Below are 26,996 nucleotides of genomic sequence, written 5' to 3'. Positions count from 1 at the left end.
GAGCATTAAAGCGTGCAGATTAGAGCACCATTTGCTCAGAATCGATTACACAGGAATCGTGATGCATTCTGAAAGTCTAAGAATCGATCCATGAATCGATTCTGCATCGATTTGTTGTCCCATTCCTAATCTTAACCCCTTTAAAACTGACGTGAAAGGACTTCCTAAGAGCATGATCAAAACTCCTGTCACACAACATCTGCTCCATGCATTCTGTCCTCTGATTGATAGTTTAATGTTTTTATTAAATAAAAGGTATTTTAGTGTAATTGTGCATCAGAATTTCATCATATACTGTAAATATCAGCATCTGCAGCTAATTGCATTTTTTTGCTCTTTTTGAGCATGTTTTTTTCCCTGTATATTCTCACTATATCAGAATAAATGAGCCATTATAGCCTGATGGATCAAATATGATAAATCATTTTTTTTAAATATAGTTTTCTTTTTATATTTTTTGCTTTTGTATCTTTTATATTGTAACTGTTCCATAAAAAAAAAATAAAGATTTTTCTGACATTTATTTTATACGTCGGGCTAAATTATGATGGACGAACTAAACAGAGCTAAAGATTAAAAGAGCCGTTTTAATGTGAAACTGAAATCAGAATCATGATGGCTTTTAAGTTGCATTGAAATGAATAAACAACAAGGTGTTTTAACATCCAGAAAAATGATTTTTCACCTCCTTGCATCACTCTCTGACCTCGCAGAAGATTGAAAGTGATGAAAACAATCTGTTCTGAATTAGTCTGTATATCCTGAAGTCACGAAGCCGTTTCAGCCTCCCTCAGTTTGGCTCTTCTGAGAGCAGTGTGTGTGTGTGTGTGTGTGTGTGTGTCCCGGTGCAGGCTGGGAAGGGCATCCTGCGCACCATGAGAGCCAGTAATGACGCGGTGGCCGATCTGATTCCTGTAGATGTGGTGATAAACCTGACGCTGGCGGCCGGCTGGTACACCGCGGTGCACAGGTCAGCTTCACCCGGATGATTTGCTTATGTTAGATCAGCAGGAGATTAAACGGAGAATAATAGCATGAAAAACCCTCTGGGGATGTATTTGCATAAGCGGGAAATGTGTGTGTTTTTATTTCAGACCGAAAACTGTGCTTGTGTACAACTGCACCACCGGAGGCATTAACCCTTTCCACTGGGGCGAGATCGGTGCGTAGCATGCTTTTCTAACCTGTGTGAGCGAGTATATGGCTACTGCATACTATATACTGGATACTACACCGAAATAAAGGGGTTCGAGGCTCTTTGTTGCTTACAGTGTTGCACACATGTACTCACACACAAACAACAACGAGTTCAGGTGTGTGTGTGTGTGTGTGCATGTTAAAAATTGAATACAGAATGTATGAAGAAATTAGAGTAGGATTTACAGTGTTGTAGCATTTATTCATATTTTTCACAAATTTGACAAATAAATTAGTTTTTAATAAGTAGAAAAACTGAAATGGTATTTTTCTGTTCATTGAATTCTCAATCATTTGAAAACGTATATATTTTTTTGAAATATTATGCAGCGTACGATGATGAATGTTTGAACACATGTTATGGTTGGTATTGTATTTGATTGTTTTATTGTAATACATAAAAAATTTAAATAAATAAAATAATTTCAAAGATGTTGAAGTAACCTGTTGAATTAAACAAGGCAATTTAAAATTAGAAAGACTGAAATTGTATAGTATTGTAACACTCATATTTTACATTTTTTTTTTTTTTTACAGTTTGTTTTTATTTTATTTTTTCATTAAAAAAAGCTTTTAACATAGTATGCATGTTAGAAACAGTAGATGCAAAAATAGCTTTTAAAATTCACAACTTATTTCAAAGAAGTGGCAAGAAACACATTTACATTTTGAAGTAGAAAAACTGAATGAAATTTTTTAAAACTTACATCTCGTATATTGTTTATATTTTACAATCCAATTAAAAAAGCATTTAATATAGCATGCAATAAATGTTTGAAACAGTATTATTGTTGCTGTTGCATCATGTTTAATTCCAGGTTGCATAACTTCTGGATCATAGAAAATACCAAAATAAAAAAAATAAAAAACAGTGTACATACTATTTTTTAATGCAATATGGGATGCAATGGTAAATGTTAGATTAAGAGTATTATTGTCTCAGGTGTCTAGACTGATGTTTAAAAAAAACTATAATTGCACACCGGACACAATGCAGTGCACAGAGTTTGAGTGCAGTGCATTGTGGGTCGCGGTACTCCTCACAATGAGTTCAGGTTGTTTCTCTGGGATCAGACTGTACTGTATGTGTGCGGCGTGAGGCTGTCAGCATCATCATGGGTTCCCAGCCGTGACTCATGCTTCAGTAAACAGTGGTTTAACATTCGTATTATACACCATAATGTTTGCTTTCCAGAGCATCACGTGATGTCCACGTTCAAGAGGAATCCTCTGGAGCAGGCTTTCCGTCGGCCGAACGCCAACATCACGTCCAATTACCTGATCAACCAGTACTGGACCCTCGTGAGCCACAAGTTCCCCGCGCTCCTCTACGACCTGATCCTGCGACTGTCCGGACAGAAACCTCAGTGAGCACAAACAGTGACCCTTTACTGATCTGATCACATAACACGTCTGTTATATCTTATCATCTAATCACTCGAATGTTTGGGGTTTAGGAAGACTTATCAGTGTTTTTTGTTTTCTACAGTATGTGAATATATTGTAAACTGTAATTTATTTTCTGTGATGCTCCGCTGTATTTTCAGCATCATTCCTCCAGTCTTCAGTGTCACAAGATCTTCACAAATCAGATTAATATGATTATTTACTTCTCAAGAAACATGATTATTATTATTATCAATGTTGAAAACAGTTGTGCTGCACAATATTTTAGTGGAAACAGAGATTTTTTTTCAGGATTCATTGATAAATTCATTTTTTTATTTTATTTATGAAAGCCTTTTGATAATGCATCCTTTCTGAATAAACCTTATTGACCCCAAACTTTTCAATTATAACATATTTTTGTTTTATAGAAGTAAAAATTAAATATCTGTAGAAAAACAAATCATTAGAAAAATTGCATGTTTTGGTCAATTTTAATATTATATTATATTATATTATATTATATTATATTATATTATATTATATTATTGAAATAACAGAAATATCTATAGAAATTAGAAACTAAAATCATTAATATATAAATAGAAATATTGTTATTAGATTATTAATTTCATATATTTTCATGTTATATTATGATTCTTAGTATTAATAATTAACATATATTATAAACCTAATATCTATGAAAATGAGAAAACAATATTGTGCTAATATATAAATCATATACTTAATATACATTTATGATTATTCAAATTTGTAACTTATGTTGTTTAAAACATTATTATTTTTGTTATATTATAGAGATAATTATCTATAGAAATGTGAAAAATGCATGTATTGTTAACACATGAATAGAAATATCAGTAATTATTTTATAACTATTGATATGATTTTTTTTTTATTTTTCGGACTAGAAGTCGCACCTGAGTATAAGTCGCATCAGTCCAAAAATACGTCATGACGAGGAAAAAAACATATATAAGTCGCACTGACTGGACTGTGTCACATTTGTTTAGATCCAAGAACCAAGAGAAAACATTACCGTCTCCAGCCACGAGAGGGCGCTCTATGTGTTCAGTGTAGACTACAGGAGAACTGAGCAGCATAGAGCGCCCTCTCGTGGCTGGAGACGGTAATGTTTTCTCTTAGTTCATGTCAAATTAATTTTGATAAATAAGTCGCACCTGACTGTAAGTCGCAGGACCAGCCAGACTATGAAAAAAAGTGCGACTTATAGTCCGGAAAATACGGTAATTTAATCATTAATACATATTATGGTAATATAATATATTATGTGTTATATTACTGAAATAAAATCTATCTGAACAGATATCTATGAACATGTGATTGTCATTAAGTGTTCGTGTCTGTGTTCGTTCAGGATGATGCGTATTTTCAACCGTCTGCACAAAGCCATCGGTCTCCTGGAGTACTTCAGCAGTCAGGACTGGGAGTGGAACTCAGACAACATGAACATGCTGATGAACCAGCTGAGCGCCGAGGACAGGAGGGTACGACACACACACACACACACACACACACACACACTGACACACACACACACACACACACACACACTGACACACACACAAACACTGACAATCACACACACACACACACACACACACACTGACACACACACAAACACTGACAATCACACACACACACACACACACACTGACACACACACAAACACACTGGCACGCACGCACACACACACACACACACACGCACACACACACGGACAAACACACACACACGGACAAACACACACACACACACACACACACACACTGACACACACACACACACACTGATACCATCTGAACTCATCCTCGTGATCTTTCAGACCTTCAACTTTGACGTCCGTCAGCTGAACTGGCCCGAGTACATCGAGAACTACTGTATCGGCACCAAGAAGTACGTTCTGAACGAGGACATGTCTGACATCCCGGCGGCCAGACAGCACCTGAGGAAGTACGTCACCTGACACACACACACTGAATCCAGACACCTGCTCTACAGCTGAGAGTTTAAACTTATTCATTCCTTAACCAAAACTTTTGGAAGGTAGTGTATATTATATAGAAATTAAATATCTGTAGAAGAATGTGTTTTTTTTTTTTTTTTGTTATGATACACTATATAAATTTTTTTATGGATTTAATACATTCTTGTAGATTAAAATCATTCTTACTGTCATATAGTATACTATATTGTATTATATTAATAACAAAAGATATTTATAGAAAAATTAGAAATTAGAAATTGAGACAAAATGCAGAAATAGAAAAATTATTATTAATTATATTGTTATAAATGTATTATGACCGTATTTACGGTCACTTTTAAAAGATTTTATGTATCTAATGTATCCTTGCTGATTAAAACTATTTTTTACTGTTTTATATATATCAGCCTGTTCACAGGCTGAGAAACATCCGATACACGTTCAACACGCTGCTGCTGGTCTTCATCTGGCGCGTCTTCATCGCTCGCTCTCAGATGGCCAGGAACATCTGGTACTTCGTCGTGAGTCTGTGCTTCAAGTTCCTGTCCTACTTCAGGGCTTCCAGCACTCTGACCCAATGACCGGAGCGACAGGAAGTGTGTGTCCTCGTCCTCCGAGCACTTCCTCCTCCAGAGCGTCTTCAGCCGTTCTCACACACACACACAAACACACACACACACACACACAATCACACACACACACACACACACACACACACACACACACACACACAATCACACACACACACAGGTGTTGCTTTAGCTTTTCTTACCGACCACTCATCGCACTCCATTCCTCCATATCATGTTTTTAAAGATGTCCTCTTTTATAAAGACTATCATTAACACTGATTATATATGCAATGCATTTTACGATATTTCTCTTTTATATTCTCATCGCCATCCGAAATCCAGAGACGCTGCCTTTGTGTCTCCTGAGGATTTTAGCCTTCTCGACTCCAGACTTCTCTTTGTGAGCGTGTGTTGGTCTTTGAATGGTTCTGATACCATGCAATCAAGCCGGAAACTCTTTCAGTTGGTGTTTTGTGTGCTTTATTCTTGTTTAGTTTGCTGCGTTCGGAGGGAAAAGCCTGTGAACGGTAACAGATCTGATCTGCTTTTATAACATTTTTTGCCAAGTCGTCACTTGCTCAGCTGTATATCCTCCAGTTTAATCAGAAACACTCAAAATCAAAAGAGAAAAAAGTCTATTCATAAAGAAAATGCAGCCTATTTTTAATGAACTAAAATAGTTCCTAAAAGCGAAGACAATTAAGCACTTCTGCCACCAAATTGAATGCATTATTAATGCATAGAATTATTACAAATGTCAATTCTCATTACTGTAATAGTGCTTTTACATTACTGTAAAAATAAATACTGTATATTATAACATTTCAAATATTAAATACATTTGTATTTAGAAATTAATACGAAATGTTATTATATATATATATATAATTATTGCAATATATATATATATACATTTTTTATTTTCTAATAATTCAATTAAAAAATATAAAAATATAAAATGACATTTTTTTCCACATTTCTTTGAATTATGACATCCTGGTTTTATGTTTGTAAATGTTTCTGTTGTAGAGCAGAGAGACAGAGTTTAGCGTCAGACTCTTTCTGCGAGTGTTGGATGAGGATATTTCTGTCTGGAGACAGGCGTAAGATAGTTTCAACAGTCTGTAAATATTCTAGCTATTTAAATATATTCATTTTCAGATGATATACATACCAAAAATGTACAAATGTATATTTGCGAGGATGAATCAGACGGCTGGTTAAGATTAAGAACATTATTTCCGGAAATGATTGAGTGCTTCCAATATTTTTTTTGAAGAAAACCGAAAAGTGAAGTAAAAAGCGTGGAGTGTTTTAGGTGTACTGAGTACTGTTTAAAGTGCTCTGAAACCGTCCCTCACAAAGCTTTCAATCTCTGACTGTGGTAGTTTCTATGCAGCACAACCTGTGCTTCTTCCTTCTAGAAACTTGTCTGGCTTATTAGCGTTTGCTTTTTACCTTTCTGATGCACTTTTATTTACGTTTGCTTGTCAGATGAAACAAAACGAGTGCATTTAATGAATCTTGTACTGCACCAGCGGGTGAATATAAAACTTCATAAAACGTCTTACAGCATCGCGATCAATCGACACTATTTGAGGATCTCATGAATGGACATTTTTCTACACTCCCCTGGTGGTCTATTGCCAAACTGTATTTTTAGACCACCGTTTCTAAGACATGTCTGCTCTCTGTTGTCCATCTTTTGTATCTTGCACACAGTATTCATGTTCAGCAGTAACCGCACGTCTTCCTCGGCTCGTTTGGCAGTAGTGGAGCGATTACTTTAGATGATTTGAGATGATTTTTCTCTTGCACGTTATGAGTCTCAGTAGAGAAAGCACACGTACGCTAAAATCTCCTCTTTGAGCATTCCAGACATGAAAAACAGCCATTTTTCTGAGAAACAAACACCTTATGTCTTAACAATGGCAACTCTTTGTTTTCAGCCAAACTGCGCTTTCAAATGAAGCTTCTACTGCCAACCTGATCTTTACAGTCTCAAGCGTTTGTGATGTTTGTACAGATGAGGGGATTGAGCTGCATTGGGTTTGCTGTACAATGATTTAAAAAAAAAAAGAAAAGTCCCCTACTGAAACATTTCTTTCAATGTAACCGGTGCATGGTTGCTTTTTACATGAGATTTTCACAGGAGTGGCTGACATGGGTTTTGACCTTCCTCTGCTCAACATTTGTCTCCATGATGTGTTGTTACGGTTGAGGTCCTTGAATGAAAAACTGTACTTTGATAAATCCTGTGCTTGACCGGTTGTTTAAAAAATAAAGTAAAAATAAACTGAAAAAAGTTTATGACCAAGTTCCTGGTCGTCTTCATCTTTCATTTCACCATACTATGAACCAATATCAACACAAACATGAAATAATATTCAGATTTGGTTTTTAGTGTTTTATGTTCTGGGTCTTGAAATTTGTTTGATTGTAGGACTAGTCCCAACCACTTTTAAAGACCAATGATACTGGACCCATCCACTTTTATCATCTCTAGTTCAGCGCATATATCTGTGGACTTTTCAGAGCGCCGTCAGTAAAATCCATTCCACTTGACTCGTTCAGAGTCCGTATAAAGTAAACTGTGTTTTCAGTACTCGTTGTCTTTTGCACTCCTGCGACACAGTAAGGATCTCAGCATCTCTGTTGTTCAGCTGCTGTGTCAATTTTTAGAAACCTGGCCAGGAATGTGGTAACAGTTTTGGGGTACAAAAGCAATTGTTTAATTAAAAGTAGTTGGTTTTTTTGGTTGGGGGGGGGGCACCTACATTTTTTTTTGTGCTTCAATGAACATGCCTGGAAAGTTTCAATGCTGCTCTGAGGTGCGTATCAAATCTCTTATGGTTATGAGGTTAATTTCCATTGTGATATAAAAAAAAAATCAATTTGACCTGCATATTTTATATAAAGGCAGGCGCACAGACAAAAAAAAAGGTATGTGTGTACATATACACTTTATATATGTAACAAATGTTTAGGCAATAGTTATTACAGTTTTTTTTTTTTTTTTTGTTTTTTTTTTTTTACAAATAATTACAAACAGACAGCAGCACACTGAAATAAACAGTTTTGAAATTCTTGTAAAATATATTGAAATTATTTAAATTATTGCTATTATATTATTATTTTATATAGCGTAAATGCTTCCTCTTTGGCAGTATAGATGGGAAAGGAGATCGAGGCCGTTTTAAAAAAAATTTTTTGGAATGGATGCCACTGAATAAACAGCTTTTCAGAGGAAACAACAGTACTTTTAGATTGAACTAAGTGGGATTCAGTTTAGGGCATGTTTCATTCATTCCTATCCGTAAACGCAAACGGCGAGTGAGCGTTGCACAGCTCTAATTTAAATTTAATGACGTCAAGGCTGTAATGTGATTGGTAATAAAGCTATGTAATAAAGACACACGTGATCCAGGACGACCGTTAAGCTACCGTTGCTCCCAGAGCAGACGTTTGGAAAAAGAAACATTTATTCGTCTTATTAGAAGTCACTTTACCATCAGAGTGATTCTGAAACTGATATTTCAAGGTAAAAAAACTTATATACATTTACTTTCACATCAAATTAAATTGTATTTTGATGCTTATACCGTAGCTCTGAACTTATCTTTAACTTTAAGCACATGTAACTTTACAGTCTTTCAGAAAACAGGCTAATTTTTGATTGACTGTACAGTACATTAAAATATAGCATAAGGATATTATTCCATGAACTGGTGGTAAACGAATTGGCTTGTGTTCGTTCATTTTGAAGTGTGGTTTGGTCAGGATCTGAACCTAGCAGATTTAAATAAAATGCTTGGACACAACTTCCGGTTTCAAGAAAACTGCTCATGTCCAAACGATATAATCTTGGAGTTTGAGGTGTAAAACCTTGTATCTAACATTAGATGGCAGCAGAGAAAGACCGAGTTTAGCCATTCAGATCATATGAGCTGTTTATGATATTTAATAAACTTCAAAGTCCGTCAGGATGGATTTAAGCTAAATGTGATTCTTGAATATTTATGTGTTAATATCAAAATCATTCATGATTACCACAGGATGAATCTACACGTGAATAAGAAAGTACCTGCATGTATATAAGACATAAACTATAAAAACAGGTTTAAGATCATTAATATGTGCTCCCGGGTAAGTGGTTTAAACCCTCATTCATTCGTCTGAATGTTTCCTGTTTTGCACTTCTCCTCTAATTCTTTTAGGAAACAGGTTACCAAAATTATAATTTGGGTGTTTCACTTCTTCGGTGCGTTTAGCCTTTGAATAGCTCACATTAGCAGTGTCTTTGTGATGATTGGTGACATGATAACAGGGGTTGCCTGTATTCTGAGACAAATTGTTCTGCAATTTCACCTGCCATTAGATTTTAAAGTAGCCAAAAGTTGACATAAGTCAGAGATAATCACTGGCACCACTTAATTTTACTGTTGTCTTTATTTAATCAAAACAATGACATCACAATGCATATTAAAATTACGCCCTCACAGAAACTAAATATAATGAACAAATTTAAATTTTTCCTTTAATGCGATTTGCACTGTGAAAAGCACTATACAAATAAACTTGAAATGAATCATTTAAATTAGAAAATAGCTTTCACAGATATTTGTCAAAGCTGTCAAATGTTTATAAAAACATTTATAGAATCAAGTTATATCAGTCTTAATCTTGAAAAGTGTATAATTTACATTTAATCATTTAGCAGACGCTTTTATCCAAAGCGACTTACAACTGAGAACAATAGAAGCAATCAGACCAATGAGAGAACAACAACAGTATACAAGTGCCACGACAAGTCTCAGTTAGTCTAGCACAGAACCTGTAGCAAGGTTTTCCCCTTTTTTAAGGATGGCACCACAAGGGCACATAAGTTTGAACTTATGTTTGAGTTTAGGTATATTGGTGCCATGCCAGTGGTCGTCTTGGCAAGCATCAGTACCTTGGATCTGATGTGGCTACTGGTAGCCAATGTAATCTGATGAGGAGAAGAGTAACGTGAGCTGTTTTTGGCTCATTGAAGACAACCCTCGCTGCTGCATTCTGGATCAGTTGCAGAGGTTTGATAGTACATGCAGGAAGATCCTCCAGAAAAGCATTACAATAGTCCACGGTCTGGAGAAAACAAGAGCTTGGACAAGAAGTTGGGTGGCTTGCTCTGACAGGAAGGGTCTAATCTTCCTAATGTTGTATAAGGCAAATCTGCAGGACCGGGTCGTTATATGGTCTGTGAAGCTTAACTGATGATCCATCATAACTCCTAGGTTTCTGGCTGTCCTTGAAGGAGTTATGGTTGACAAACCCTGCTGTATTGAGAAGTTGTGATGAAAAGATGGGTTAGCTTGAACCACCACCATTTCTGTCTCAGTAAGGTTGAGCTGAAGGCGATGGTCATTCATCCAGCTAGAAATGTAAGACAAGGCTGCAATGCAAGCAGCTACCGTCAGATCATCTGGTTGGAATGAGAAGTAGAATTGAGTGTCATCAGCATAGCATAGGAAAAGCCATGCTTCTGAATGACAGATCCTAATGATGTCATGTAGATGGAGAAGAGAAGTGGTCCAAGTACTGAGCCTTGAGGAACCCCAGTAGCACCCAGTATTATTAATAGAGATTGTAGACTATTGCTTCTTCAGAAACATTGGATAAATTTGATGCACATCTCTTAAAACACAACTGATAATTATAAATTTAATTAAAAAAAAAAGTAAAAAAGTAAAAATAGACATAAAAATAAATATATTTTGAATAGGAAATAAAATACATTGCTGTATAATAAAATACAATTGTAAAAATAAATTATGCAGCTCCTTCTGGGTTTGTGTGTTAAAGTGTGACACCAGAAGAAGCTGACAGTGTTCACAAAATAAATGTGTGACACAAACAACACTCTGAGGTCAAGTACATTTTCCATTGCTGATCTGGTAAGAAAAATGCATGAATGAACTTTTGACCCCTTTTTTTATAGACTTCTCTAGATTCTCAAAGATTAATCTTAGCACTTCTGTCTGTAGCGATGGTTTGTGTTTTCATAAATCACGTCTTCTGATGCCGGTGAGGATGTGTCTGTGATCTTTGCTGTCATGTGTGTTTTTTTGGGCTCTGTCTCAGATGTTGAGGCGTTGTTCTCTGTGTCTGTGGCTCCTGCAGGACGCCGTCGGATTGCAGCGTATTCACTGGTCAGCGAGGCAAGGCCCATGATCTCTCCTGACAGCGGGTCAGCATTTGTGAAGTCGATGGAGGAATAAAGAAGAGATTCAGGTGCACTCGGTGGGGTGGATGACAGCATGCCTTTATTGGCGTAAACAGACTCACTGTCATTATCCAGAGAAACGGCCTGATGGAGAAGAAACGGTAAAAATGAGTGAAGATCTGCTGAACGACTGACTGTAATGTTTTTGAGAATGAATAACTCACTGTTTGAGTCAGAATGAATCCAGATGTCTCATCTTGTGTGGTTTCTGAAGATTTTTCTTTCCTTCTTCTGAAAAACATATTTTTAGATCTTTGAAAAATTGATGCTTATATAAAATGTAAATCAGAATCACAAATCCTCCTTGTGGTGAAGCTAAAAACAGGTGAAGTCTCATCAGAGCACTGTGTGATACAGGATTATTATAGTTAACTTAAACTACAACCAAAAAATTAAAAAGAAGTCTTAAGTCTATGTTTTATTTCAGCATGTTTCTGAAAAAACGATTTCACTTAGATTTCACTTTAGAACTGAAATTAAAACTGACATGAAAATAAATAATAAAAAAGAAACTGTATAGACAAATTAACACACATATATAACCAAAACTAAATTACTAAAACATTATTTAATATGATAATATAACAATAAACTGATTTAAAATATTAAAAAAGTGATACTAAAATAACTTAATATATCAAGTTTAAAGTTTAATTAATTTAACTGTACTAAATGGCAATACAATTAAAAAATACACAAAATTACTAAAACTTAGAATTTTATTTTAATACTATTTTACTTTAGTTTTATACAATTTGTTGTGTTTTTGTAATATTTATGAGTTAAATTTGATTTTTATTCGTTTTAGTTTAATTAGTTATTTCAGTAAAATTATTTGTATTTTATTACATGGCTCTGTGAAATACTTGATTCTGATTAGTCAGTCACGACACAGGTATGCTATCCCTAGATAACAACTGGTAAATGCCGATAACACAGGCTCATCCGGGTAACAGCAGTCTGCGCTGCTGTTAGTGCTATTTGATCTTAGTTTGATCTGCATTCAACACTATTGACCACAACATTCTTCTGCATAGACTAATAAACTTTGTTGGCATTAATGGAAGTGCATGGTTTAAATCGTACTTATATGACCACCATCAATTTGTAGCAGTAAATGAAGACGTACAATATTGATCACAAATGCAATATGGAGAACCTCAAGGCTCAGTACTAGGGCCGTTACTCTTCATGCTTTACATGTTTCCCTTAGGAGATATAATCAGGGAACATGGTGTTAGCTTTCACTGTTATGCTGATGATACTTACCTCTATATTTCTTTGTGGCCTGGTGTAACATACCAATTTGAAAAACTAACGGAATACATAGTCAATATGGATGACAAGTAATGTTTTACTGCTAAATTCTAAAAAAACAGAGGTGTTAATTATTGGACCTAAAAACTTGCCATGTAATGACCTAGAACGCTGTCTAAGACTTGATGGCTGCTGTGTCAATTCTTCCTCATCAGCTAGGAACCTATGTGTGCTATTTGATAGGAATTTTTCCTTAGAAAGCCACGTTTCTAGCATTTGTAGAACTGCATTTTTCCATCTCAAAAATATGTCTAAATTATGACCCATGCGCTTATTGTGAAATGCAGAAAGGTTAATCCATGTGTTAAGGACCTCAAGGTTAGATTATTGTAATGCTTTATTGGGTGGTTGTTCTGCACACTTAATAAACAAACTACAGTTAGTCCAAAATGCAGCAGCTAGAGTTCTTACTAGAACCAGGACCATATATGACCATATTAGCCCTGTTCTGTCCACACTGCACAGGCTCTGGTATAGATTTATAAATCTTGCTTATTACTTATAAAGCCCTGAATGGTTTAGCACCTCAGTATTTGAACAGGCTCTTTTTACATTATAATCCTCCACATTTGCTGCGCTCTCAAAATTCTCAAAACGTAATTTGATAATACCTACAATATCAAAATCAACTGCGGGTGGAAGATCTGTCACTCTGTCACCAATGGAGTTTTGATTCATTAACGCTGTCACCTCTGGCTTGCTTAGTTGGGTTCATTTCATCTACAGCGATATCTTTGACTTGATTGCAAATAAATGCAAAGACACTATTTAAACTGAACAGAGATGACATAACTGAATTCAATGATGAACTGCCTTTAACTGTCATTTTGCATTATTGACACACTGTTTTCCTAATGAATGTTGTTCAGTTGCTTTGACGCAATGTATTTTGTTTAAAGCGCTATATAAATAAAGGTGAATTGACTTGACTTGACTTCCTATTTAGTGCCTTAATAATAGGAATAACCTATTTAATATTGTTCGGGAGGCAGTCAAACTCTTGCAGTTTAAATCTAGATTAAAGACCCATCTTTTAACCTGGCTTACACATAACACACTAATACGCTTCTAATATCCAAATCCCAAATCCATTAAAGGATCTTAGGCATCATTAATTAGGTAAACCAGAACCGGGAACCCTTCCCATAACACCCGATGTACTTGCTACATAGTAAGAGGAATGGCATCTACGCTAATATTAGTCTGTTTCTCTCTTATTCTGTCTCATTCTGTCACCGATGGAGTTTCGGTTCCTTGCCGCTGTCGCCTCTGGCTTGCTTAGTTGGCAACACTTCATTTACAGCGATATCTTTGACTTGATTGCAAATTATCGCACAGATACTATTTAAATTGAACTGAGCTTAATGATGACATCACTGAATTCAATGATGAACTGCCTTTAACTGTCATTTTGCATTATTGACACACTGTTTTCCTAATGAATGTTGTTCAGTTGCTTTGAAAGCATCTTTTTTGTTTAAAGCCCTATATAAAAAAAGGTAACTTCACTGTACTCTTGCTAGGAACAGTTTTTCTTGGTGAAAGCTTTGCGTTTGTTTAGCTAATCAAATATTAAAACTCTATTCAAAATGGTGTACAATTATTTAATTATGTCATCCTGGTATTGCAAACTCACTCTTGTTTCGTTCAAACGCAGCTGCTGCCATTTTGCTATGATTGTTTTGTATGCTGTAATGGATTATAAGATGACTAGCAGACTGGTAAGATTTTAAAACATTTTAATTTTTTATTGCCTTAATTATTTATGTGGTGAAATGTTCTGTAATAAGTGGGTTTACTGCACAGTCTCCCTTAAATGTCCGTCTAGTTTGAACTTGCTGCTTACTCGCAACTGCTGTGTTCATGGAAACTTTGAGTTCAAATATTTCAACTCAAATCAATATTACGTGTCTAATTATTTACTTTAGTTTATTGAGTTTAGCTTTATCTCATCAAATATTACACCAGGTTTGTGATGATCATGTTTTGTTCCCACCGTTTATGGCAGAGCATCACGAAGCAAGCGATCATCATCACTGAGGCTCCGACAGCAGCTCCGAGCAGCACCGACGGATGATGGAAACCTGCAAAACAGTGTTTCGTTGCTCAGAGGTTGGTCTTTCATAGTTCAGGGGGTTTCAGATGTGAAACTGACATTATTACATACTGAACATAATAATTTATCTAAAGGAGTTTTTTCAGTTTTTAAGCTACTTCTTTTTCACATGGATGAAGATATAAATTGTTTTCTTTCATGTTGATCAGATGAAGCTGTTGTTGTGTTCCTCACGTGTGTCTTGTGGCAGTGGGACGAACTGAAACTGTTGGCTGGTGCTGCCATGTTCGTTTGTGCTGAAACACTGCAGGACGTCCGTGTCTGTGAGGGACTGATGGATGTTCAGGACGCTCTTCACTCCTGTGCTTCCTAACGTCTCCTCACTGATGGAGGTTTCTGTAGAGTTAGTGATCACACGTCCAGACAGACGCCACTCTAGTGTAGGACAGGGATTCCCATGAGCCTCACACACACACTCCGTTACACTGCTTCGACTGCAAGAGATGGAGATATTGGGTGCAACTGAAAGAGAAAATATAATCGTTATGATACAGAAGATCTTGATGGTCTCTACAGTGTAAAACATGTTCAGAATTTGGATGATAAAACACTAAACATGTCACGATAAAACCATGTTAATTGGTTAAAATCCTTACTCTATGTTCTTCGTCATCCGCCGGAATGGTGTTATTGTGAATGTGCGAACAACAGTTAGCGGAAGCTAGAGATTACGGTTTATAAAGTTTTAAAAATGGATATTTTTCTTACAAAAACACACTACAAGAGGCCTTGAACTTTATTGGACTTCTTTTGGACTATTGAGAAATAACACCCATTCTCAGCCATTATAAAGCTTGGAAGAGCCAGGACATTTTTTAATATAACCCTGAGTGTATTGGTCTGAAAGAAGAAAGTCATATACACCTAGGATTGCTCGAGGGTGAGTAAATCATGGGGTGATCGACTCGACTTTATAGAAGAGCTGCTGACTGTTTCTTGTAATTTCACTGGTTTAAGTGCAGTTTCACAAAGGATTTATATCAAAACCTTGCATTTCAAAATGCTGTAGCTGTAGTGTAACTTTAATATGCTGCTCTGTAACAAAATCATTTACAAAAGGGGAACCAAATATTCTTCTGTCTTCCCAGATGCATTTTCTGTAAATGAAAACGTTTGACACAGTGATACACCCATTTCACAGCTCTTCTTTTTCATTTTCACAGCCTGTACATTGCTGACTGTAAAGTCGATCACCATCAACCTGTTTTCCATTGTCACCATGTCTTTTCAGTGCTGAAAGTCATATTTTGGCTGTGTAAGAGCATTATTAGTGCTGTCAGAGCATTTTTATGTTTTTCCTGCAGTTACTGAAGTAATTGCACTATATTCACTGTATTTGTTATCAGGGATCAGATTAAATTAATTTGCGGTCTGTGTTTTTACTCACACTGAATATCCAGCTGAATTGTAGCATTGCAGAGGCCATGCTGGTTTTGAGCTTTACAGCCATACCATGCTCCGTGTGTAGGGTTTGTCACAATGTAGGTGTGATTATATCCAGTCTGGAGGAACTCAAACTGAGACCCTGTCTCTCTGTACCAGGTGTAGTTCACTGCTGGGTTTGCATCACTGCTGCAGATCAGAGTCACTGGTTTGCCCCTCATCACTGAGCTGGAGGGAAACGCTGACAATGCTGTGTTTTTTGGAGCATCTGAAAAAAAGACGTGCAATGTGTGTGTAATTTAACACTTGTTGTTTAAACTGCACGTTTAAACCTCTCTATTTTAGACTCACACTGAACGTCCAGCAGGTCACCATGTATTTCCTCTGGACTCGCAGCTGATTACAAATGTGATCCTGGACCACAAAGCCAGTCTTTAGTATCAGTTTTTCAAAGTTTTCAGAGTTGAAGCTGGAAAAATAAGCTTTCCATTGATGTATGGTTTATCAGGATCGGGCAATATTTGGCCAAGATACAACTATTTGAAAATCTGGAATCTGAGGGTGCAAAAAATCTAAATATTGAGAAAAGTTGTCCAAATGAAGTTCTTGGCAATGGATATTACTAATGAAAGTTTTGATATATTTATGGTAGGAAATGTAAAAAAAAAATTCATGCAACATGATCTTTACTTAACATCCTAATGATTTTTGGCATAAAAGAAAAATGTATGATTTTGATCCATACAATGTATTTTTGGCTATTGCTACAAATATACCCCAGTGACTTAAGACTGCTTTTGTGCTCCAGGATCACTGGATGTCCAGAAGAGTAACAAGTACTGACACTGGATGGCCAGTAGATTAAAAAGTACTCACACTGGATGTCGTGGCATTTAGTATTATGACATTTAAAAAACTAATAATAGTAAAGTCATGTCCTGAGTGGCTCTCATGTCAGGAGAAAATTAAGACTCTTATGTTCACTTTTACCTTCAGGTACAAAACACCTGCATTGCTTACGAGACATTACTATCTCTACAGCTGCTCGATTGTGGAGAAAATTGCAGACAGCGTAGAAGTGGCTGAGGGTGGAAATAAATGTAGGGTGGTTGTTTCCTCACACTGCTAATACACATTTATATGCAAACACCATGTAAAAGGGAATTTTGCATCTGATGTCTCCTTTAATACTCACACTGGACGTCCAGCAGCACTGATGAGTTCTGTGTGCCGTGTTTGTTCTCAGCTGTACAGTAGTATCGTCCGCTGTGTGTCGGGTCGGTGTTGTTGATGGCCAGGTTTGGTCCGGTCTGAACTGGATTCAGAGGTCTCTCAGTGTCTCTGTACCAGGTGTACTTCACTGCTGGGTTTGCATCACTGCTGCAGATCACAGTCACTGGATTGCCCTCTATCACTGAGCTGGAGGGAAACACTGACAACAATGTGTTTTTTGGAGCGTCTGAGAAATAAATAAAAGACATGCAATATAGATTGTGTGATTTAACACTTCAAGAGCTGAGGGTTTAAACCTCTCTATTTTACAAATCTCCATGTACTTTCACTGGACTCTCAGCAGATTAAAAAGTACTCATGCTCAATGTCGTGGTATTTAGTATTATGCAGTTTTTTTTTTTTGTTTTTTTTTAGAATAGTAAAGTGGCTCTGATGTCGGGTGAAAATGAAAACTCTTATGTTCACTTTAACCTTCAGGTACAAAACACCTGCATTGCTTACGAGGCATTACTATGGTGCCCGTAAAGCGACTTGTTCGGTTTACTAAGTTTTGTCGTGGCCACGAAATAATAACTAATGGGAACGTGATATTAACTTGTGGGAACGTTATTATGTCGTAGCCTCGAGATGCTATGTTGAGGGAATGTTTTTCTCGTGGCCACGAGTTTAATGCGTAAACAAACCTGCGTGACCATAGCAACCCGGGATTATCAGAGATGGATTCATTCATATTTTATTTTGAATTAAGTTATTATTATATTAACCATATGCTTTGGCTAACGGGCTGTATTACATGCGATTGTCAGCATTCCAATGAAGTTTATCATAAATAAATATTACATAAAGTACATAATAAAATATAAAAACTTTTTTTATCCATCCAGTCTTGTAAGTCCATTAACTGATAGTCTTTCCCCCGTAATATGTGTACATTATTATTATTATTATTTGCCTATTATTATTGTTTTTTTTTCCCGTTTATATTCTTTTTTTTTTTGCTTAAATTTTGATCTCTTTACATAACATTCTTAATACTTTTGTAAATAACAGCGTACTGTAAATGCTCGACATTAACATAAAATATCAATGTAAATGCATAAATTTTATATGGATAAATAATATAATAATTTCGTAATTCAAAATAAAATATGAATGAATCCATCTCTGATAATCCCGGGTTGCTATGGTCACGCAGGTTTGTTTACTTATTAAACTCGTGGCCGCAAGAAAAACATGTCATTCCCTCAACATAGCATCTTGAGGCTATGACATAATAGACCATCACAGTCCTGCCCACAGCCCGAGAGAGCTCTGGTGCTGGAAGTAAATTTCCCATTCATTTCTCCCATTGACTTTCGGAAAAATCCGTATCTTAAGAGTTTTAGAGCATGTGTGAGGATAACCAGCTACGGCTGAACTCATAAGCATATAACATATAATTTCAAGTGAAAAAATTAAGACAAAATCAAAAAAAAGTCAAAGGTACAAGACTGTGTACATATTTTCATTTCGAGCACAGGAACTACTCATCCCATAAACCACCGCGCCTCATTGAATTCGACTGAAGCCACAACCGCGAACAAGCCTTTTGAGCGACTTCCAAATCTGATGACGGCCGCCCGCGCGAACTTTTTACTCCTGTGAATTTTATTTTATATAGTGAATGTGCAGTAATAACAGTTGTTTCAGTATTAATCGTGTAAATAAATAGTGTTTTATATATGTATTGTGTATTTTATATTGTGTGCGTGTGTGAAAGTGGTTAACAATAAAGTCAGCAATGGTGCAGTGCATTTTACCTGATTGCAATCGTGAACACATGTCGTTGCCCTTACACAAATGTTCAGTAAATGCACAAAAAGGTATGCCTAGGCTAAATATTGTTTTGACAGTGGCATTATAAAATGCTTGATATGACTCATACCATATGAAGTCTACAGTAGCCTAGCTTAAGTTGACGATAATGCTAACTAACGTTACCAATCTACCTGCAAAACTCTCGTGGCAGCCATGGAGATCATGATTGCACTAATAAGTCTTCCGTGCAAAAACGCAACACAGGTTTTTATTTTATTTTATTTTTTTATTAATTATCTTCAGTCTTCAGGGACTTTCGCGGGGTTTAACCAGACGGTTACACGAGCTCCACCAATCAGATGCATCACTGTGGGATTGTGGGATTGTTCAGGATTGTGGGTAATGAAGTACTTAGCCAAGACATCGCAAATAAAAGGCATTTATATCAAAACAAGGTTAGTGCCCCATGATCCTTTTGCGTTTATATGAGCATATACTATCGCTTAGTACAGCCGTAGCTGGTTTCAAGTCTACCATGTATGGTAATTTTTTTATGGCTTATACCCTAAATGTCAATGCAGAAATTGCATTGAATTTTTACTTCCGGCAACAGCTGTGGGCGGGACTGTGATGCTCTATATGACGTTCCCACAAGTTAATATGACGTTCCCACAAATTAATATCACGTTCCCATGAGTTATTATTTTGTGGCAACGACAAAACTAAGTAAACTGATCAAGTCACCTTACGGGCACCGTACATTACTATCTCTACAGCTGCTCGATTGTGAAGAAAATTGCAGACAGCGTAGAACTGGCTGAGGGCAGAAATATACTAATATGTGGCAGTCTGTCAGCGATCATGGGTGGGGCTTGAGCGATATGATGTCATACTGATCAGAAAATCAAAACAGCTTGATAATTGCTACTGTTTCTGTTTTGGGGGATAAAAAAAATGATTTTTTATCATTGTAGGGTGGTTGTTTCCTCACACTGCTAATACACATTTATATGCAAACACCATGTAAAACAGAATTTTGCATCTAATGTCTCCTTTAATACTCACACTGGACGTCCAGCAGCACTGATGAGTTCTGTGTGCCGTGTTTGTTCTCAGCTGTACAGTAGTATCGTCCGCTGTGTGTCGGGTCGGGGTTGTTGATGGCCAGGTTTGGTCCGGTCTGAACTGGATTCAGATGTCTCTCAGTGTCTCTGTACCAGGTGTAGTTCACTGCTGGGTTTGCATCACTGCTGCAGATCAGAGTCACTGAACGACCCTCCAGAACTAAACCAGCTGGATTTATCCTCACCAACGTGTTTTTAGGAGCATCTAGTGGAGGAGAAAATCATTCAGGCGATTACTTTAATTTACAGAATTAATTATAGGTAAGTCAGAATAGATTGATATAATTCTAGTCTTACACTGAACGTGTAGCAGACGAGACTCTTGTGTTGTGATCTGCTGCTGTATCTGGTGTGTTGCAGTGCAGGTGAAAGTGACTCTGTGATGACGGTAAGAAACAGTGAAGTTCAGATCAGAGATGAGCTCAGTTTGGCTCTGAAACTGTCGTCCTGTGACGCTCTCGATGAGAGACGAGCTCCATGTGAGAGATGATGGATGAGACGGACAGAAGATCTTAGTAGAGCAGCGCAGACTCACTGAACTTCCCTCAATCATCTCCTCCTGATCCGGAAAGATGCTCAGTGTAGGTTTGGGTGGAGATCCTGAAACAGACAGACAGAGATATTACAAGATAATATTGATTATGATATCCAGTGATGAATGTATATATTGTACAGTAGTAAATTTCATGTCCAGTCACACTATAGAAGCAGCATGAACAATATGACACTCACCTAAGACGACAATTTCAACTTCAGAGTATGTAGGTCCTCTGTAGCTATGTTTCAATTTACCACTGGTTTCGATTCTGAAGTAATATGACCCATTATGAGTCTGATCAACATTATCGAAGCGTGTGGTGCAGTTTTTCTGTGTAGCAGTGCCAAATATTTCTCCTTTTAACCGTCCAGTGTTGGGGCTGCTGGAGTTAAACACTATAACGTGAAGGTTTCTGTCTTTATACCACATTCTCTTTGCACTGTCAGTGAGGTAATATTCATATTGTTGTTCAATATCAAATGTGCAGGGGATGAAAACACAGGATCCTTGCAGAGCTTCTACTTTTTTCAGCAGATTGATATTAAAGCCACACAAAACACCTAAAACACAGACAAACAGATCGAAGGAAGTAAACGATCAGAGAATACAAGCAGAACACACTTCTGCAGAACTTATTGCTCTTTATCTCATGAAGATCACATGAAAGTGCTTTCATAATAATAATTAATCTTGTTAAACAGAGGAATAATCTAAGAATGAGACCTTGTATCAGAGATCCAGTGAGGAGGAACGTCACCAATGTTTCCATCATTTACATTCACCTTACAGCAGAAGAAACAACAAATGAAGACATTTTATAGAATGAAAAAAGCAGAAATGTTGGAGCTGTTTTTGATTGTTTATCCTATGCACCTATCGATCATCTACATGTGTGTGAGGGACATTGTTGATTGAAACGATGAAAATAATATTTTATTGTGTATGAATGTATAGCTGTTTTGGTATAAACTCATTATAGATTAAAGTTTTTTTTATTCATAGATATTTACATGAGAATACAGAACACTACTAAAGATTTTAAAAACAGGTCATTCTTATCTTAAATGTTTTAAATCTTAACGTTTCAGAATCTGAAAGCTACAGGAGTGAGTGTGAGTTTGAGTGTGTTGTGTGTAAATGTCTTACCAGAGAAGAGAGTTGAAGACAGAGCTCAAGCTGACGCTTCTACACTGAACGGAGGGAGAACTGTGTGTGAAAACGACACAATTTAGCTCATATTAGAGATTCACCACTTCTCCTTTAGACAGAACTCAGTAACAGTAGCCAGGCTGAGAAATATGCAAATCAGTCTGAAGCTGAATATTCAACACATTTCTTTATATCTGATGGAAACAAATCATGTGAGATCCAGTGTTCATGTTGATAATAATTCTCCATATTCAGGAATATGTGTTGAATCACATTTAAAGCTAAATCCAATAATACTATGTGCAGGAAACATGCTTTTTTTTCCTTCTCATCTTTTGCATTTCTTGCTACTTTGAGAAATTATACTGCGATATTTTTTTGCCCAAGATACTGACAGAAGCTGAAAGCAGGAGAGATTTCAGCAGAACACTGCTGTCTGTTTGTAAGGTGTCTGTGTCTAAAGTCAGCAATACGAGCTGCTCACTTCTACAGCATTGAATTATTCCTGTACAGTAAGTGTGATACTGTAAACATTTACATTTAGTGATTTGACAGATTCAGCATAGAGGCAATAAATAATTGTGTTTTGTTTTGTAATAGTAAGAGTCTGTCACGGAGCTGTTATCTGTAATATCTGAACTGAAACTGAAAGTGTTTTCATGTTGTCAATGATCTGAAAGTGAAGTCTCTTCTGTCTCTAGTGGAGCAGATGGAAACTGCACATCAGTTCCTGTGATTACAACAAGAAACACTCACCACCAGAGGACACCAGACTGGTATTTTATGTTCTTAGATATAGAAATAGTGATTTTAATGGTTTTCTTTTGTTGTTTTTTTTTTTAATGGAAAAATTATTTGTAAATGCCGATCGTCCATAATTTTGTAACATTTACAGTTCTGAATATCAAATTCTTTACTCAAATGCCAAATGTCCACAATTGTGTAAGCTTGAAATATCTGAATGGCAATTTTATTTTATTTTTATTCATAAATGCCGAACGTCCAGAATTTTGTGAACTCTAAATTCTAACTGGGTAAAAATCTTGAAACTTGGTGATATTTTACCAATAGTTTTTATATTTGAATTCAAAAAGAGCAAATAGGTCTATTTATTTGGGAGATTGTGTCTAATATTTACTTGTGAGATTTTTATGTTTATTCCTTCACTATATACTATGACCATACGTCCTCTTTTCTCCAGACATGTCCTCTTTTTGGACCTACAAAATTGCTTCAGGCGGAGATTTCTTAATCGCCAAAATGTCCAGGATTCGGCTGTTTCCTCTGACCATTGCTTTCGTTTCCACTCCTTTAAACATTCTAATATTGTATAATTTTGGCGCATCAGGAGCTGCTCAGGATGCCGTGTATTTAAATGTTTTTTATATTTGCGCTGTTTACTTTCACTTTCGATTTCGCCTCACACACACTCTGTGTAAAGAGAGCACATCTTACAAAATCAGATATTTGTGACCCTGGACCACAAAATCATAAGGGTCAAATTTTCGAAATTGAGATTTATACATCATCTGTAAGCTGAATAAATAAGTTTTCCATTGATGTATGTTAGGATAGGACAATATTTGACAGAGATATAACTTTTTTAAAATATGGAATCTAAGCGTGCAGAAAAATCTAAATGTTGAGAAAATAGTTATTAAAGTTGTCCAAATGAAGTGAAATGCATATTATTACTTATAAAAAATTAAGTTTTGATTTATTTACTGTAGGAAATTTACAAAATATTTTCATGAAACATGATCTTGACTTAATATCCTAATGATTTTTGGCATAAAAGAAAAATCTATCTTTTTTTTTTTATTGTTTGCTATTGCTAAAAATATACCCAAGCGATTAAAGGTTTGTGGTGCAGGGTCACATCTGTCAGTGAGCTCAGGATCTGTTGAGCAGCAAATATTCTATTCATCTCTCTTTATTCTCAAACTGTGATCTGTCAGATCTGACTCCTGCAGCTCTTGTTGGATGCAGGGTTACCAAGTCCATGTCTTTTACTCACAATTTAGCTTCTTATAGACGGTTTCATCGGGCGCACGCGCCTGGACCGAAGTTAACCTCCGGTCTGTGTTGTGTACATCGGTCTGGCTGGAATGCCTTCTACAAACGCAGTTAAAGGCAAGGTGATGAGTAGACTGAAGTTGGGCTCAGGTGGTTGTGCTGTGGGATGTGTTTCCCATACATTGATTTATTTTTGGAGACTCGCCACAATTTTAAAACTGATCTTTTTTCAAAAAGGCTTCATTGAATAAACATAAGTAACGTTACTTACTGCACGTTTAATAATAATAATTCCTTACATTTATATGTTTAAATATCAAAACGAGGCACACGTGTTTTTATATCGCTGTATTTCTGAAGGAAGACTTGCATGTTATATGCCTGATAGCAGCGTGTGAGCGTAGCTCTGCTTTGTTTACAGCTGTTACTGGTGAAACCTCTATTTCTCGCGCTTTTTGTCTATGCTTTAAAACATCTACTGTTGGCAAATAATGAATTGCATTTTCATTAAGTCCGCCTGATCCACGCAGCAAACATTTAGTTTGTTATCAAAAAATATCTACTCTAGAGGGACTTGGCTGTTGTTATTGATTCTATTTGGAGTCTACCGGAAGTTAAGTTAGGTCCACAAAAGCGCTCATGCGCAGTAACATTTGTTTATGTTGTTGCCGTTGAAACCGTCTATAACCTGTTGCCATGGGTTGATTTTCCCAAATCGAGGGCAGCGTTAGTTCAGTCAGGCCACGGAGTCATAGGCTGTCAATCACTTCCATTCTCCAATTAGACACAGGACATATATACGTGGCACTGCTGCTCAGTAAGTATGCTCAAATGGCTCGCAACCCTCCCTCCTTCCCCATTATAAGCATGAGCATATTACTGTGCACCTTCTGGTTGTCGTTTCTTTGTTTCAGATCACTAAGGCTTTCAATTCCCAGTTGGTATGGACCTCACTGAGGTCCACTGAGAAACACTCATCCTCATAACCAAGCTACAGGATAGACATCCCACTGCCACATGTACACAATTACCACTGTTGGCTTTTAAAGACATTTTTAAGTAATTATTAAATTATTTAAGCTCTTGTTTGTTCAATTAATTTGGGAGCAAGAACTCCCATAAGGAACCCTACTGCCAAAAATAAATGGTGCAAGTAACTTGCAAAAGTGATCCGGTCTGAAATGGGTTAAAGGTTTGAAAATATTGCATAAATTACATTTGACTGAAATGATTATATTTAAACATTTAGCATCTATGATAAAACTTTCATGGACTTCTACATTAACTGTTCCCTCCTGGTGGAATGACCTGCCCAACTCAATCCAAGCAGCTGAGTCCTTAATATTTTCAAGAAACGGCTGAAAGCACATCTCTGTCCTCTTCATTTGACCCTAGCACTCTCTATTCTAATAGTTAGAGGGAAGTTATTCTTAAAACTTCCCTTTAACATGTGTATTATCTTTTCTATTTCTAACTACTTGTTTTATTTATAAAGAAAGAAGAGCCTCCAACAATAGCATTCTCTATTCTTTCTCTATTATTTCTACTTCTTTTCTTTTTATTTGTTGTAAATAATGACCTTCTAACACTTGCATTATCTATTATTTCTGTTCTATTTTTATTCAAATATGATTCTTTAACACTGCATTCCGTATTCTTTTTCTTTTATTTCTACTCATTTCTTTTTATTTATTATAAAATCTAAATAAGAAAACAAACAAAAAAACATGCTACCTGAACTGATAGATGAAGCTCCGCCCACAAACTCCGCCCCCTACTTTCCTCTTTTTGAAACACTATGATATGGTCACTCTAAACTATACAGAACTATAGGCAACAAACACTTTTCTTCCACACACATCAGACTGAGAGTTCCTCACGCCTGCTTTTATGTCAGTTTAAGTTTAGTTTTTTTCTTGGTGTATCATTTAGATAGACTTATTCAGTAATTAATATTATTATTAGAGATTGTAGGCTATTTCTTTTTCAGAACATTTTAATAAAGCTAAAGTACATGTCTTAAAACAAAATGTATAATTAAAAAATGTAATGAAAAAAATAAAAGTAAAAAATTGCAATAAAAATAAATATTTGAATAGGAAATAAAAGTGATAGGTGTATAATAAAATACATATAAAATATAAACCATGCAGGACTGGATTACAGGTGATACTGTTGTAAATAATCTTCAACTTCTTCTTCAGATCGTTTCGCTTCATAAGAACTTTCTTGCTTTTTTTTTTTTGCCTTTCAGAGTGACTGTAGCTGCGGATTTGCTTCTTATGAATCACCAATAAAATAAAATAGATACAAAAAATCTTCATTACTGTTCTACTGAAGAATAAAGTAATCTCCATCGTTAATATCCTGAGGGTGAGTACATTTACAGCAAATTTGTCTTTTTGGGCGATCTATCCTGTTAAAACGATGAGGAATAAACACTTAAAATATCTTCTTTAATGTTCCACAGATGAAAGAAAGTTCTGTAGGTTTGTAATTGTTATTTTTAGATGAAGGATCTCTTAAATTGTTGCTCAAAGATTCAAAGGTTTTGGTTCAGTCTTGTTTTTCAGCATCATCTGCGCTGACCAGCTCTTCCTTCTGTCTGTAGCGATGGCTCGTGTTTTCATAAATCACGTCTTCTGATGCCGGTGAGGACGTGTCTGTGATCTTTGCTGTCATGTGTGTTTTTTTGGGCTCTGTCTCAAATGTTGAGGTGTTGTTCTCTGTGTCTGTGTCTCCTGCAGGACAGTGTCGGACCTCAGCGTATTCACTGGTCAGCGAGGACTGGCCTAATATTTATTTGTTTAAGTGTAAATAGTTTTTAAAAATTCATTTTAATTAAATTAGTTATTGCAGTGCTTTTTTCAGTTA

The 26,996-nt window shown here is 36.2% G+C and overlaps 2 protein-coding genes across 3 annotated transcripts in view; one reads left to right on the top strand and one right to left on the bottom strand.

The window, feature by feature from the left end:
- Nucleotides 1-5,762, top strand: part of LOC113048510 (fatty acyl-CoA reductase 1-like) — a 33,833-nt gene extending 28,071 nt beyond the window's left edge. Inside the window, exons 7-13 of one of the 2 annotated variants that reach the window (XM_026210370.1) lie at nt 852-970; nt 1,095-1,162; nt 2,393-2,564; nt 3,983-4,112; nt 4,451-4,578; nt 5,031-5,261; nt 5,330-5,762. In XM_026210370.1, the coding sequence (XP_026066155.1) occupies nt 852-970; nt 1,095-1,162; nt 2,393-2,564; nt 3,983-4,112; nt 4,451-4,578; nt 5,031-5,193 (780 nt within the window). In that variant the 3' untranslated portion in view covers nt 5,194-5,261; nt 5,330-5,762. Of the gene's footprint in view, nt 1-851; nt 971-1,094; nt 1,163-2,392; nt 2,565-3,982; nt 4,113-4,450; nt 4,579-5,030; nt 5,262-5,329 lie in introns of those variants that run through there. The other variant, XM_026210371.1, reaches the window with a different exon arrangement.
- Nucleotides 5,763-10,937: 5,175 nt separating this feature from the next.
- LOC113048660 (Schwann cell myelin protein-like) lies at nt 10,938-26,975 on the bottom strand. The gene is made up of 12 exons (XM_026210517.1): nt 26,712-26,975; nt 22,104-22,163; nt 21,681-21,739; nt 21,152-21,517; nt 20,717-21,019; nt 20,361-20,624; nt 17,461-17,724; nt 16,270-16,533; nt 15,057-15,344; nt 14,763-14,850; nt 11,614-11,680; nt 10,938-11,533 (listed from the first exon to the last, which is right to left on the bottom strand). The coding sequence occupies exons 3-12, from the start codon at nt 21,727-21,729 to the stop codon at nt 11,192-11,194; spliced, it is 2,295 nt and encodes a 764-aa protein (XP_026066302.1). The 5' UTR covers nt 21,730-21,739; nt 22,104-22,163; nt 26,712-26,975; the 3' UTR covers nt 10,938-11,191.
- Nucleotides 26,976-26,996: the final 21 nt, after the last annotated feature.

This window comes from Carassius auratus, chromosome 29, assembly GCF_003368295.1.
Source record: "Carassius auratus strain Wakin chromosome 29, ASM336829v1, whole genome shotgun sequence".
Classification (NCBI taxonomy): Eukaryota; Metazoa; Chordata; class Actinopteri; order Cypriniformes; family Cyprinidae; genus Carassius; species Carassius auratus.
Note: the sequence above shows the minus strand (reverse complement) of the source record. Positions and strands in the feature narration are given on the sequence as shown.

Bases quoted from the DNA above. Each gene is read 5' to 3' on its own strand.
- LOC113048660 (XM_026210517.1), bottom strand. From the start codon at position 21,729: ATGATGGAAACATTGGTGACGTTCCTCCTCACTGGATCTCTGATACAA. The intron at 20,625-20,716 runs GTAAGACTAGAA...CTCCTCCACTAG, and splicing joins TCGTCTGCTACACGTTCAGT to ATGCTCCTAAAAACACGTTG. The intron at 11,681-14,762 runs GTGGGAACAAAA...TATGTTTTTCAG, and splicing joins GTGATGCTCTGCCATAAACG to AAGAAGGAAAGAAAAATCTT.